At 44.4% G+C, this 15,572-nt stretch overlaps 1 protein-coding gene across 2 annotated transcripts in view; it reads right to left on the bottom strand.

Annotated features, from left to right (window-relative positions):
• The window catches only part of LOC106583503 (phosphatidylinositol 4-phosphate 3-kinase C2 domain-containing subunit beta), a 63,420-nt gene that overhangs the window by 18,333 nt on the left and 29,515 nt on the right, over positions 1-15,572 (bottom strand). For both annotated transcript variants that reach the window (XR_006761310.1, XM_014167762.2), the window contains exons 12-21: positions 13,847-13,969; positions 11,382-11,552; positions 11,202-11,310; positions 8,800-8,942; positions 4,544-4,732; positions 4,034-4,127; positions 3,833-3,927; positions 2,839-3,127; positions 2,626-2,718; positions 2,325-2,454 (exon numbers count right to left, since the gene is read on the bottom strand). Coding sequence is in view for 1 of the 2 variants with exons in the window: in XM_014167762.2 (XP_014023237.2) it covers positions 2,325-2,454; positions 2,626-2,718; positions 2,839-3,127; positions 3,833-3,927; positions 4,034-4,127; positions 4,544-4,732; positions 8,800-8,942; positions 11,202-11,310; positions 11,382-11,552; positions 13,847-13,969 (1,436 nt within the window). In the remaining variant the exon portion in view is untranslated. The remainder of the gene's footprint in view (positions 1-2,324; positions 2,455-2,625; positions 2,719-2,838; positions 3,128-3,832; positions 3,928-4,033; positions 4,128-4,543; positions 4,733-8,799; positions 8,943-11,201; positions 11,311-11,381; positions 11,553-13,846; positions 13,970-15,572) is intronic.

Below are 15,572 nucleotides of genomic sequence, written 5' to 3'. Positions count from 1 at the left end.
ACTGGGAAAATTCCAGAAAATGATGTCATGGCTTTAGAAGCTTCTTCTGAGGCTAATTGACATAATTTGAGTCAATTGGAGGTGTACCTGTTGATGTATTTCAAGGCCTACCTCAAGGCCTACCAAACTCAGTGCCTCTCTGCTTGACATAATGGGAAACTCAAAAGAAATCAGCCAAGACCTCAGAAAAAAAAATTGTAGACCTCCATAAGTCTGGTACATCCTTGGGAGCAATTTCGCCTGAAGGTACCACGTTCATCTGTACAAACAATAGTACGCAAGTATAAACACCATGGGACCACGCAGCCGTCATACCGCTCAGGAAGGAGACGCGTTCTGTCTCCTAGAGATGAACGTACCTTGGTGCAAATAGTGCAAATCAATCCCAGAACAACAGCAAAGGACATTGTGAAGATGCTGGAGGAAACAGGTACAAAAGTATCTATATCCACAGTAAAACGAGTCCTATATCGACATAACCTGAAAGGCTGCTCAGCAAGGAAGAAGCCACTGCTCTAAAACCACCATAAAAAAGCCAGACTATGGTTTGCAACTGCACATGGGGACAAAGACTGTACTTTCTGGAGAAATGTCCTCTGGTCTGATGAAACAAAAATAGAACTGTTTGGCCATAATGACCATCGTTATGTTAGAAGGAAAAATGGGAGGCTTGCAAGCCAAAGAACACCATCCCAACCGTGAAGCACAGGGGTGGCAGCATCATGTTGTGGGGGTGCTTTGCTGCAGGAGGGACTGGTGCACTTCACAAAATAGATGGCATCATGAGAAAGGAAAATGACGTGGATATATTGAAGCAACATCTCAAGACATCAGTCAGGAAGTTAAAGCTTAGTCGCAAATGGGTCTTCCACATGGACAATGACCCCAAGCATACTTCCAAAGTTGTGGCAAAATGGCTTAAGGACAACAAAGTCAAGGTATTGGAGTGGCCATCACAAAGCCCTGACCTCAATCCTATAGAAAATGTGTGGGCAGAACTGAAAAGGTGTGTGCGAGCAAGGAGGCCTACAAACCTGAGTCAGTTACACCAGCTCTGTCAGGAGGAATGGGCCAAAATTCACCCAACTTATTGTGGGAAGGTTGTGGAAGGCTACCTGAAACGTTTGACCCAAATTAAACAATGTAAAGTCAATGCTACCAACTACTAATTGAGAGTATGTACATTTCTGACCCACTGGGAATGTGATGAAAGAAATAAAAGCTGAAATAAATCATTCTCTCTACTATTATTCTGACATTTCACATTCTTAAAATAAAAGTGGTGATCCTAACTGACCTAAGACAGGGAATGTTTACTAGGATTAAATGTCAGGAATTGTGAATAAATGTTTTAAATGTATTTATATAAATGTATTTGGCTAAGGTGTATGTAAACTTCCGACTTCAACTGTATATAATAGGCGGTGTCAGAGGAAAGCCCATAAAATTGTCACAGACTCCAGTCACCCAAGTTATAGACTGTTTTCTCTGCTACCGCACGGCAAGCTGTACCGGAGCGCCAAGTCTAGGACCAAAAGGCTCCTCAACAACTTCTACCCGCAAGCCATAAGACTGCTGAACAATTAATAAAATCGCCACCAGAAAATGTACATTGACACCCCCCCCCTCCCTTTTGTACACTCGCTGTTTGTTACCTATGCATAGTCACTTCGCCCCCACCTACACACAGATTACCTCAACTAGCCTGTACCCCCGCACAATGACTCGGTACCAGTGCCCCCTGTATATAACCTCATTATTCTTACTGTGTTACTTTTATTATGACTTTTTATTTTAGTCTACTTGGTAAATATTTTATTTTTGAACTGCACTGTTGTTTAAGGGCTTGTAAGTAAACATTTCACGGTAAAGTCTACACTTGTTGTATTCGACGCATGTGACAAATAAAATTTGATTTGATAATAATACACACAGGCAAAAATGACGTGAGAGCACAGCAGGAAAGGCAGGCCACAGCACTCAATGAGGTGACTGAAAAAGCTTCTTCTACTTTCCCCAAAGAAATCAGAAATACACACATTGTCATCCTATAGACATTGTCAACCTACAAGAAACATGGTAAAGAGGATATGTAAGTCGCTCTGGATAAGAGCGTCTGCTAAATGACGTAAATGTAAATGTAATATGGACCCACTGGTTGCCCTCTAAGTTACAGAGAGCTAGTAGTCCCATCCACCAAACTACCAGAGGTAAAACAGGGAAGAGACTCAGGGGGTATGCTAATTTGGTATAGAGCAGACGTAAATCACTTTATTAAATCAATCAAAACAAGAACCTCTCGCTCTCTCCCCCTCCCTCCTTACCTCTGCCTCGTCCGGTAGAAAAACATCTGAAGATCACCATCCTCATGTCCAGCCCCTCCTGGATCCAGATCTTGTTCATGATGCGGATGATCTGCAGGGTCAGCATGTCCTGGCGCAGGTCGTCACCTGACTTGAGAGCAGAGGTCAGAAGATACAGCAGTCAGAGGTCAAAGGTCAACAAGGTTTCAGAAAGGCACATTTAAGTGGTTTGTTGATTCAGTAGAGTAAAATGTGCACAACTGTGGCTGCATCTCAGTAGTCTTAAGTGGCTCTCTGATTCAGCGGTGTTTGAAATGTTTACCTTGAAGATGACATTGATGTTGTCTCCCAGAGGATCCAGGTTCTGGAAGGACAGTTTGAGGGGCACGGCGTTGGAGTTGAAGTAGGAACACAACTGCAGACAAAGATCGCACACAGACAGGAATAAAACACACACACACACACACACACACACACACACACACACACACACACACACACACACACACACACACACACACACACACACACACACCTGTATGTTGATGGCTTTGACCAGCATGCCAGGGTTGAGGGGGAGACGGCAGCTGCTACTGACTGAGAAGAACTGCCCGACCTCCTCCAGTCCCTCCCGAAGGATGGCCTGTCTGCTGGAGGGAGAGGTGTCCCGGACACGTTGGGCTACTTTAGCCAGGATGGTGACCAGCCAGCACTGTCTGTCAAACTCCTCTCGGAAACCCCGACCCACACAGCACAGCAGGCCTGCTAACAGGTGCTGGTACCTCCCACTGAACTGACTGTCCTGCAGAGTGTCCTTCAACAACCTGGGAGAGAGAGGAAATGTATTTGACTATTGTTCATGTGGTCCACTGTGCAGTACTGTGTACATTTATAAATGTGAGTATTTAACAAAGGTGTACTTTGTGTTCAGGGCCCGTATTCATGAAGCATCTCAGAGTACTCCTCTAGCATCAGTTTAGCCTTTAAATCATAATGGTTAACAGGGTGGACCTGATCCTAGATCAGCAATCCTACTTCTTATGAATATGGGCCCTGATGTAATCGTGTTAACTCATTTTTAAGAATATTTGTTTATGCATCATCCAGTAAGTTTGTTTAAGTATTTCCCAATCTGTCCAGCAGGTGGAAACATGTTTTACCTACTGAAGACAACGCATCAATGACATTGTCCTACATTACAGCATTGTCATGTATGGAATGCTGTACTTCACTTTTTATTGGGTGTTTCTGTGAGCGAATGTGAGTGATGAATTGCCTCATGTCTATGTTAAGAGGTGGTGTGTCTGTGAGCCTACATCAGGTTGTGTGTGTCTGTGAGCCTACATCAGGTTGTGTGTCTGTGAGCCTACATCAGGTTGTGTGTGTCTGTGAGCCTACATCAGGTTGTGTGTGTCTGTGAGCCTACATCAGGTTGTGTGTGTCTGTGAGCCTACATCAGGTTGTGTGTGAAGACAAAAGGAAGGCCGAGTGTGTCTTGATGCATGAGCTGATATGTGTGTAAGTTTCACCAGAAGAGATAGTGTGCGATGCGCATGTCCCCTATGGCTCTCCGTAGCAGGAAACGCACCAACGGGCTGTCCAGGTAACACTCATATTTCAGAGCCTGCGAGAGAGCGAGAGAGACCGATTGAGAGAGTTGGTTAGATGCTCCACATAGCCCTCTAATGAGGTGTTTGTATGGTAATCATAAGGCATTGGTACAGTGTTACCTGCACCAGCTGTGGTAGGAAGTCCAGCAGCTCAGGGTCAGAGATAGAGTCCATCCACTGTACTGCAGTATGCCTCAGCTCCTGATCAGGGAACCTAATACACATTCAATACATTTGGCATTATATTGTTTCAATCCAAAATAAATAAATATTTCAGAGATCAAACAAATGCTTGGACCTCATTAATCATTGAACTGTCATGTTTAAAAGAGGATGATGCATGTGATGTCATGCATGTTGCCCTGCTGGTTGTGAACTCATGGTATTTATGTTCCAGAACAGGATTCTAAGCCTGTCAGGTCCACTCCCATCTCTGACCATGACCCCAAACTGACAGCATGTCTGTGGTCCACACGAACACCTCCAGTCTGAACACATCACGACAAGGTTGAATTGTGACCACAGGTCTTCTGGCGACAATTGCCCAGTGACTGTTTCCCTGGCAAGTGTTGCCCCAGAAACCATTGCCTGGCAACCACATACACACATGCAAACACACCGTCCCCTTACGCGGCATGCAGCAGGCCCAGTGCGTGGTGGTGGTTGAGACATGCCCACTGGCGGAGCAGGGCATAGATGTCTGACAGACATGCCCACTCCCAGCAGGGGGCACTAGCCAGCACCAGGGGCAGGGCACCACTCTCTGACTGGCAGAACGAACGCTTCTCCCACAACAGACGCTTGTCCTCTGGAGTCAACCTGGACACACAGAGACAGAAAGAGACAAAGAGACACAGAGAGAGAGACAGCGAGAATAAATATAAGCTCACATAATATTTAGCTTGAGAGTGGGGGAAAGAGGGGGATATGGAGAGAAGGGAGGGGTAAAAGGTTGGAAATAAAGGGGGAAATACTGGGTATTTTGGTGTTGATCTCAGCAGCATTAGATGGCCTCTCTCCACTGTAATAAAGAGATAGATAATCTTGGTTACCCAGAAGTAAAATTATTTTGCGAAAGTTTGTAATTTCCTGTTTAACTTCTGGGGGAATACTGTTAACAATTGTGATTACCTTTGTGTGAATAAAGGAAGTGAAGTCTCCTCTCTCGTGAACGGAAACTATCGGCCAAACCCCTCTGTTTCGCTAATTTCACCCGTGTTTATCATGGCCAAAGTTTATGCTTTCAGGAATTTTTACAATACAGCCTATTTTGACTTCGTGGCTGTGGAATCTAGTGGAAAGCGTTTATCATCCGCACACAGGCTTGAAAATCACCGCACCAGTTTAAGCACAGCCTTCTCCCAATCCTGATTTTCCAAATGATCAACGACGAAATCCAAAAACCAGGAACTACTGCTGCTTGTAATCACATTCTACGTGGGCCTTGGCATATTCTTACCGTTTCATCAATCCTATCTACTACAGATTAAGAGATAGATAACCCTCGTATAAATGTGGCCAACACGTATCAATGCCCTCTTTGTTCTGTCACGATAACACTGCTCTGTTTCTCTTTGCTTTGGCAATACTCACTCTAACATGGTTACGCCAATAAAGAACAATCGTTAAATTTGAAATAGGCAAACACAAAAAAAGACAATGTTTGGAAGGTGTGTAAGGGAGAGAGTGACAGACAGTAAAAAGGGAGTAAAGGAGAGGGAGAGAGAGAGAGAGAGAGAGAGAGAGAGAGATAAAGGGAGTAAAGGAGAGAGAGAGAGAGAGAGAGAGAGAGAGAGAGAGAGAGAGAGATAAAGGGAGTAAAGGAGAGAGAGAGAGAGAGAGAGAGAGAGAGAGAGATAAAGGGAGTAAAGGAGAGAGAGAGAGAGAGAGAGAGGCAGAAAAAGGGAGTAAAGGAGAGAGAGAGAGAGAGACAGAAAAAGGGAGTAAAGGAGAGAGAGTGACAGACAGAAAAGGGGAGTAAAGGAGAGAGAGATAATGAGGGAGAAAAATAAAGGGAGATCAAGTGACTGGTAGAAGGGAGAATAAACAGTATCAATTCATATAGTAGATTCATAGTCATCACATACACGCACAGGTTCATATGTGTATGTTTGTATCCCTGTCTCAATCAACAGACACATGTTCATATGTGTATGTTTGTATCCCTGTCTCAATCAACAGACACATGTTCATATGTGTATGTTTGTATCCCTGTCTCAATCAACAGACACAGGTTCATATGTGTATGTTTGTATCCCTGTCTCAATCAACAGACACAAGTGCATATGTGTATGTTTGTATCCCTGTCTCAATCAACAGACAGGTTCATATGTGTATGTTTGTATCCCTGTCTCAATCAACAGACAGGTTCATATGTGTATGTTTGTATCCCTGTCTCAATCAACAGACAGGTTCATATGTGTATGTTTGAATCCCTGGCTCAATCAACAGACTCAGTCTGTTCTCTAACAGACACACACAGAGCAGAGGGCTGGAAAAAGATTTGTCTTTGTTACTATTGGATGGGTTATCCTTGGTACGGTTGTTTCCATTGGCTGAATATACTGTGTCACTGTCGGGATTGGTTGATCCAGCTGGACAACAGTTGTTGCTATTGGATGAGCTCATCTGATCAACTTCCCACTTGGAGCCTGATATTGGAAGGTACTGAAGCCAGTACACTTATGTGGAAATACTTTTCTTTAATGAATTATTCATCAACAATGATAAATCTAGTGTTTTTCCATGTAATATTAAACTGATCCTGACCATTAATCATCATTTGTTGAAGTTTTGAATGTGTGCACATTGGGGCTGGGAGGTATACCGGATTTTCCTTTATACCGGTATTGATGCAGGGACCAGTTTTGGTTTTTACTTTGCCTTCTATAACGGTATTTGAATGTTTCACTTGTTAAATGTGATACGCTGTGTGGAATGTCCATTTTTATAGCTTACTCCGCTACTTAAGTCACCTCTCTCTGCCCTCTCTCTCACGCTCCATGCCGCTTTTGACCTAGTCCCGCCCCACAGGCCTAGTCCCGCCCCACAGGCCTAGTCCCGCCCCACAGGCTAACACTATTAGTTTGTGTTTCTTACATCTGCAAACAGTTAGTTTGTCTTTTGTAAGCAAATTGTGGCTAAACTGCAACATTTGGTAAAAAATAAGACCTAGATTTTTAGCCCATATCGCACAGCCCTACGTGGCAGTGTGGAAATGATCTTAAGTTAGCGTAGGAAATGCAGAAATTTATGAAAATGCTGAAAAAGTTGGTTGAAGTTTAATTGAACAGTATAAAACAACCAGAATGGAGAAATACATTTTAAGTGATATCGATGGGTCTGTGTTGCCACCCTTGGGTCACACACAAGCACATTTAAAACTTGTATTATTCAAAAACATGAAAAACTGTGAAAAATACTGTGATATGATATTTTGGCCATATCGTCCAGCCCTAGTGCACATTCTAGTCAAAAGCCTCATAGGTTGACATTAAGACATTCCTGGTTATTTAGAGGTCAAGAGAGTGGAGGGAAAGGCACAAGGTAAACATTGAACAAACATCAAAACACAAACAGCACATTCCCCCTTCCTTCCATCTTTCAAAGGCACGCTCCAAAGCCCCATTTACAGAATCCTGCTTGGAAGTAAACATCAAAACCCACTCTGGTCCAAGATAAACATGCTTCTGCTCATCTCTTTTACAACACACAAGAAAGATCATAAACTATGACAACGTCTAATGGACTAAACACTATACTGTGGGGACCAAACAACTGATTCCCATTCAAAATCCTATTTCCCTAACCCTTAACCCTAACCTTAAACCCAAACCCATAACTTAAACAGAACTCCTAACTCGAATTGTAACCCTAAAATAGCTTTTTTCCTTGTGGGGACTGGCAAAATATCCCCACTTCTGTTTTTTCCTTGTGGGGACTGGCAAAATATCCCCACTTCTGTTTCTTCCTTGTGGGGACTGGCAAAATATCCCCACTTCTGTTTCTTCCTTGTGGGGACTGGCAAAATATCCCCACTTCTGTTTCTTCCTTGTGGGGACTGGCGAAATATCCCCACTTCTGTTTCTTCCTTGTGGGGACTGGCAAAATATCCCCACTTCTGTTTCTTCCTTGTGGGGACTGGCAAAATATCCCCACTTCTGTTTCTTCCTTGTGGGGACTGGCAAAATATCCCCACTTCTGTTTCTTCCTTGTGGGGACTGGCAAAATATCCCCACTTCTGTTTCTTCCTTGTGGGGACTGGCGAAATATCCCCACTTCTGTTTTTTCCTTGTTTTCTATCCTTTTAAGGACTCTGATACCCACAAGGATAGTAAACCCCCCCCCCAAAACAAACCCACACAGACACACATGGAAAAGAGAGGAAAAGGGGGGAGAGAATAGAGGGGAGAGGAAAAAGGATGGGGGTATAATATCATCTGGGGCAGATTCACCACCAGCTGCTGCTATGACATCAACTAAAATCCACTCCTCTCTTTCCCCATCCCCCCTCCCAATACCATCCCCAGAGCACCACACTGCCCATATATCTCCTGTCTCTCTTCCTGTTCTGTCCACTACCAACCCATTAACACCCTTTAAGAACTTATACAGCTGAACGCTACGATGCTGGGTTTGTACACTTGCACAGGAACATACAGTACACAACAACTCTTACTGCTCTAATGCAGTGTAAGAGTGACTTTATAATGATGCAGTGGATGACTATGTTAGTCTGACAGGGCTGTTCTGTCATCCCATGGAGAGAATGAGTAGAAAGGTAGTGTGATAGAGAGCGAGACTGATGGACAGACAGCCAGTCAGCCAAACAGACAGCCAGACAGCCAACCATTCAGACAGACGGCCAGCCAGAATAATTGTCTCACCAGAAAAGTGACTTCTTGTGCAGAACGTCCTGTAGTTGTCTCTGGCTGTGCTGGTCCAGTCTGGAGAAGTCATACTGGGGGCTGAACTCTGCAGGAGGGGGGGTACTGAAGCCCACCTCAAATGACGACGTTGGGAAGTCCACCTAGAGAAAGAGGTCAGAGGTCACACTAACAACAACACCAAGAATCTGCATGAAGTGTTGTGATGAGGCAAACGTACTTCAATAACTAAATATGGTTTGATTTATAATCATTGTTACTCTCACAGATATGTATACACAATACACACTCATCGAGTATGGAGAGTAAAAATACTGACTGTTATAGAGCAACTGGACAAGGTAACGGGTGTATGGAGAGTAAAAATACTGACTGTTATAGAGCAACTGGACAAGGTAACGGGTGTATGGAGAGTAAAAATACTGACTGTTATAGAGCAACTGGACAAGGTAACGGGTGTATGGAGAGTAAAAATACTGTTAGCAACGGACAGGGAGGGGAGGAGGTACTGTTATAGAGCAACTGGACAAGGTAATGGGTGTATGGAGAGTAAAAATACTGTTATAGAGCAACTGGACAAGGTAACGGGTGTATGGAGAGTAAAAATACTGACTGTTATAGAGCAACTGGACAAGGTAACGGGTGTATGGAGAGTAAAAATACTGACTGTTATAGAGCAACTGGACAAGGTAACGGGTGTATGGAGAGTAAAAATACTGTTATAGAGCAACTGGACAAGGTAATGGGTGTATGGAGAGTAAAAATACTGTTATAGAGCAACTGGACAAGGTAATGGGTGTATGGGAGAAATGGAAGGGGGGATTGGGGGAGAGGAGAGGAACAGAATTAAGTGAGGAATTAACAAGGAAAGTAGGAGGGGAAAAAATAACATGAAAAGCCAAGAGAGAAGAAATGTAAAGTCATGGCAGGCCACTGAGGGAAAGCCTTTAGGAAGAAGGAAGACAGAGGAATATAACCAAAATTAGGTCAGATAGAAAATCAATTCTTATGTATTATCGAGTCAGTTTGTTTTGGCATTGAAATGTTTGACGGTGTGCAGAAGAAAATGTGTGTGTGAGAAAGAGGGGGTTACATTTGGATTAATGAGTGACAGATGAATGCCAGGCCCCAGATGTGTCTTATGTGATGTTGGGGCAGTGGGTGTGTGTGAGAGTGAGTGAGTGAGTGAGTGAGTGAGTGAGTGAGTGAGTGAGTGAGTGAGTGAGTGAGTGAGTGAGTGAGTGAGTGAGTGAGAGAGAGAGATTCGGATTAATGAGTGACAGATGTATGCCAGGCCCCAGATATGTCTTATGCGATGCTGGGGGAGTGTGTGTGTGTGTGTAAGCATATGTTGTTCTGCCATCAGTGATGAAGTATGAAGCCTCAAATGATGTCGCCACATTAACGAGGAGACCGATTGCAATAGAACACACACACAGATCCCATTTTAACGCAGCCCACAGCACTGAGACAAAGAGCCACTGGGAACCAGCGTCACAGGCCAACTGGCACTGCCACACACTGGGCTGGCACTGCCACCCACTGGGCTGGCACTGCCACACACTGGGCTGGCACTGCCACACACTGGGCTGGCACTGCATGAGGGAATGGGTTTACAATACAATACTGCTGGGAAGAAACACTGTGTCTACGTGCATGAGAGAGAGAGAGAGAGAATGAGTGAGTGAGAGCGAGGAGAACGTGTGTGTCAGAAAGGAGGGCAGACAGCAGGGCACTAATATCCAGGGTGAGTTTTTTGGCCAGAGCAGATCCAACTGACCTACTTTCAGGTCCCTTCTGCAGATAGCAGTTGTAGTGTGTGTGTGTGTGTGTGTGTGTGTGTGTGTGTACTACATGCATGACTACCAATGTGTGTGAGAGTCCCTCTGCCTATGCTTTAACATGTGTGGAGAGTATTCTGGTCATAGAGACAGACAGAGCACTTTGGAAGTCCAAACCCCCATCTGCTCCACAGCTCTAAAACGGGTCAAAAGACAGCCAACGTTCATGTTACACACGGAGGCAGGAAACCTACTGTACCTGTAGCGTGTGAATAAGCCTTTTATAGGCTGGTCTTTTGACCAGGAGCAACGGTGTATGTTTTATTGAAACAGGCCAGTCTGGAGAGGAAAGAGGGCGGAGAGAGTGAGGAAGAGGGAGGGCGGAGAGGAAAGGAAGGAAAGCTGTAAAAGAGGGATATAGAGAAAAAGAGAGGGAGCGAAAAAGGAGGACACTAAGGTAATAGGGAACTACACCTTGTGTGTGTGTGTGTGTGTGTGTGTGTGTGTGTGTGTGTGTGAGTGAGTGAGTGAGTGAGTGAGTGAGTGAGTGAGTGAGTGAGGAGTGAGTGAGTGAGTGTGTGAGAGAGAGAGAGAGAGAGAGAGAGAGACTAGGTCAGTTACCTGCAGGATGACGCTGTCAGGCTGGCTGAAGTTGGGGAAGCTGGAGCGAGCGTTACTTCCTGGGGTGGAAGGCCACAGGCCCAGTAGCTTCCTCCCACATGTCAGGATGCTGAGGGAGAGGGTGATGGTCATAATCTCAGACACACGCACCCACCCACCCTCCTGTGGACTAATACTCACTGTCTGAAGTTGAAGAGGGGCATGGTGACCCAGCCCAGGGATTCGATGCTGCGCCGCTGCTTACTACCCTTCTCTTCCACTCCTCCAGGGGGTGGTAGAGCACTGGCATACAGAGTCACTGTCAGCTGGGTCTCCCTTGGCAACTGGTTGATCTGCACTGGGAAACACACCCTGCAGGGTAGAGAGAGGAAGGAAGGAAGGAAGGAAGGAAGGAAGGAAGGAAGGAAGGAAGGAAGGAAGGAAGGAAGGAAGGAAGGAAGGAAGGAAGGAAGGAAGGAAGGAAGGAAGGAAGGAAGGAAGGAAGGAAGGAAGGAAGGAAGGAGAAATGCAATGAGAGAGGAGGATATAGAGAAGGATTGAAGGGGAAGAGAGGAATAGAGAAGGAAAGAAAGCGTGGGGGGTTGAGAGAGTGGGAGAGAGCGATTCAGTTGTAGTTGAATTGTGAAATGCAGTAGCTATAATATAAATACAAATTGTCCTAGAAGAGAGAAGTCTGGGAGTGGCACTGTAACTGCTAGTGAACAGCAGAATACTGTTATAGAGCTAGTAAACGATCCCTCACTGTAACTGAACAGCAGAATACTGTTATAGAGCTAGTAAACTATCCCTCACTGTAACTGAACAGCAGAGTAAAGTTAGAGCTAGTAAACTATCCCTCACTGTAACTGAACAGCAGAATACTGTTATAGAGCTAGTAAACTATCCCTCACTGTAACTGAACAGCAGAATACTGTTATAGAGCTAGTAAACTATCCCTCACTGTAAATGAACAGCAGAATACTGTTATAGAGCTAGTAAACTATCCCTCACTGTAACTGAACAGCAGAATACTGTTATAGAGCTAGTAAACGATCCCTCACTGTAACTGAACAGCAGAGTAAAGTTAGAGCTAGTAAAGGAGCCCTCCATTTATATTTAGCCCTCTGCTTTCAACACGTCTCCCACATGAAAGAGAATAACACATTAAGAACTCTGTTGGAATCCTAAAACTTCAAAGACTTGTTAGCATGAAAGAAGCTAGCATCGAGCCAACTAAAAATAGTAGTGTGATGAACAAACACCATTGGTTCTGAGTTAAACCCCACTGGTGGATCTGCTAGCATGCTTCGCTAACTAAGACAACATGTTCAGTTACGGGGTCTGTATGTACACTATGGGCGGAAGTCCCGGAATAGATACTTGAGGAACAATAGAGAACAAAAGAGGAATGGCTCACCCCCCAACTTGTGCCATGTCATTTTTTTGAACCTTCATTTAACTAGGCAAGTCAGTTAAGAACAAATTCTTATTTACAATGAAGGGGTACCCTGGCCAAACCCTAACGACGCTGGGCCAATTGTGCGCCACCATATGGGACTCCCAATCACGGCCGGTTGTGATACAGCCTGGAATCGAACCAAGGTCTGTAGTGACGCCTCTAGCACTGACATGCAGTGCCTTAGACCTCTGTGCCACTTGGGAGCCCAAAGGACACATGAGGTTATGAGGACACATGGACCACCTATTGAGAAGTGCCTTTTGTTAAAGAAATCAGGTGATAAATTAGGTGAAAAGGAGAATGGAGTAGGACTTTAAGATGAGTCGTCCAGCCAAAAAGACAAAAATGTACATTGAAGACTTACACACAACCAACAAACCAAGAACAGTTCGAGGAAGGCTACCTTACAAGGCTGTAGCCTGCTGCACTCCCTGTCCAAACTCCAATGTACTCCAACCATAATGAAACATGACCTATTTGGTATTTGTGCCAGGCCTATGTGTTTATTCCATCTCAAGAAGCTTCAACAAGCTGGACACTGTCAAGCAGTCTTCTCGGGAAGTGGTGTTTTAGGGTCAAGGTTTTGCAAAATTGTTGTCACATCTGAAGGAACCATTAGGCAGGCCTACACGGGTTGACAAAATCATGTTTCTCTACAACACTTTATAAATCCACCCGGATACCGGAGGACTAAAAATATTATTACAATAGAGGCAAAAATAATATTGCAACAATAGTATCTTTAAAATAACCCCAGGGACAACACATCAAGAACAGGAGGTACAGAGATCAGTAAATAGATACCGGATGCTGCATACATAGCCAAGGATACTAGTTACAACCCACAAATAACAACACAATGTAAACACTTTCCATCTGCTTCAATAAGTACACACATGTCCACCCACATGCATGACCAACAGCTCTTTCCAGTAGACACATATAGGGGAAAGTAGGTGGACAAACAGAACACCTGGTACTAGAATGGGATGGCTTGAACACTAACATGCTTTAGGAAGCCTATGTGTATGTTATGAGTACATGTTGTTAGAAGTGGTTGTTTGGATAGCAAATATCTATATTGCTTTTAAATGATAAGCATCAAGTAATATAAGGATACATAGACTCACTGAGTGGTGAACATCTCTGTGAGGTTGGTTAAGGTGCCTATAAGGTCTGTTGTGACAGGCTGTGATTGGGTACATACCTCTGGTCCCAGACTACCAGGTGAAACAGGTACTTGCTGACCTGCTGTTTGCTGGTGTGCTGGGGGGCACAAAGCTCCGCCCCTCCATGGGTCAGAGAGCACGACAGGAAAAAGCCCTCGTAGCTGATAGGAAGAGGAAGTGGAAATCAGCCAATGGGATAACAGGGTGACAAGGTGAATCTAGGTGAAAGCTATGATCCTTTAGTGGCGTCACTTGTTAAATCTACTTAAATCAGTGTAGATGAAGGGGAGGAGACCGGTTAAATGCAAACTCAATATTATGAAGGTGTTTTTAATGTTTTGTACACTCAGTGTAGATGATAGGCCAATGGGGTTTCATAATGACTACGCCTGGAAATGCTAATGTTACAAGTAACTGAGTACCGAGTCAAGTGAACTGAAAAACAAGTAAAGACATTTCTTCATTGGTCTTCTGACCGTATATTCTGATGTGAGTGTGTGTTAGTGTGTATGTTGAATAGCATGTATTAGTCGCTCTCTCAACCTCTGAATGCTCGGCTAAGAAAAGCCAAAAGGTGCTCACATAACATTTTGTAACAATGTTACCGTGTAATTTGTCTTACAGTAGAGTGCTATTGCTACTAGGGAAGTAACGATTACCCGACCCCCATCAGCGCCCGTTCTAAATGTTTAAGACAGGACTCCATCGGACCCTAAACTGATTAAAATTTTGCGCATATGACTTTTTTTCTACCTTCCAAAAATACCTCATAGTTTGACAACTGATGTGGCCTTTCCTTCAGTGTGGAACTAAGCATGTAACTGTGTTGAGTCATTGATCTACAAGTCATTTTGCATGCCGAACAACCCTAGGGAATATCAGTAGCCTAGTCAAACTGAGCACTGTGCACAGCTTTGCGCACTGACCAACGCAAGGTAGGCGGCCTGCTCCAGATCTTGCGCATCTGCACCTTCAGCATTCAAATGCAAAAATGGCTTGCGTGATATTAGGCTTATTAGGTTATTGTTATCTCTGCCATGTTGAAAATGGTGTTTTACCGGAATAAAAGTTAAGCTACTGGAAACAACTCTGATCTGGCTATAGCCTGTGAGTGTGGGGGAATGGGTAGGGTAAGGACTTATGTAAAATGAATGTGTTTATGCAAAAAAAACGTTAGTGCATCGAATCGTATCAAACAACATTGCATTGATTCATTCTGTAATCAAACCAAATTGCACTGAATCGATTCAAACTAAAACGTATCGTTCCTGTATCGTGTCGGAGCCCATGTATCTAGATACATATCGAATCGTCTTGAAAGGGAAATATGCACATTCCTAACTGCTACCTAAATCCCTATCTGAAAACCTTATCAATACAGAGGATATCTATTGTGTGGGAGATTAGCTGATATTTTGGTATCAATTGATCTGTCTTCCTGCATACAAAGACACACCTTCACACACACAGATGGCATGTGAAACCGCCAGACAGGTGCCGAGTGACCAGCCAGAGCTCTGCCCCGCCCCTTCGGGTCAAAGGTTAGGCAGGGTTCCCAGGCTGTCAATCAATCACGTGCCAGCATCAGTTTCAGGGGGAGACAAAGGAGTCAGCCAACTGGGGTCTGGAGAGGGGAGTGGGTGGAGCAGAGCGGACCATTCATGTGGCTGGAAGGGGGTGGGGGAGTGAAGGAGGGCCATAGACGGCGGTGGGGATAGGGAGGGTACAGGGGAAAGTCTAGGAGCAGAGACAATGGTAATGGCA

Source organism: Salmo salar, chromosome ssa22 (assembly GCF_905237065.1).
Source record: "Salmo salar chromosome ssa22, Ssal_v3.1, whole genome shotgun sequence".
Lineage (NCBI taxonomy): Eukaryota > Metazoa > Chordata > Actinopteri > Salmoniformes > Salmonidae > Salmo > Salmo salar.
The sequence above is the reverse complement of the archived record's forward strand: the minus strand, read 5'-3'. Positions and strand labels throughout refer to the sequence as shown.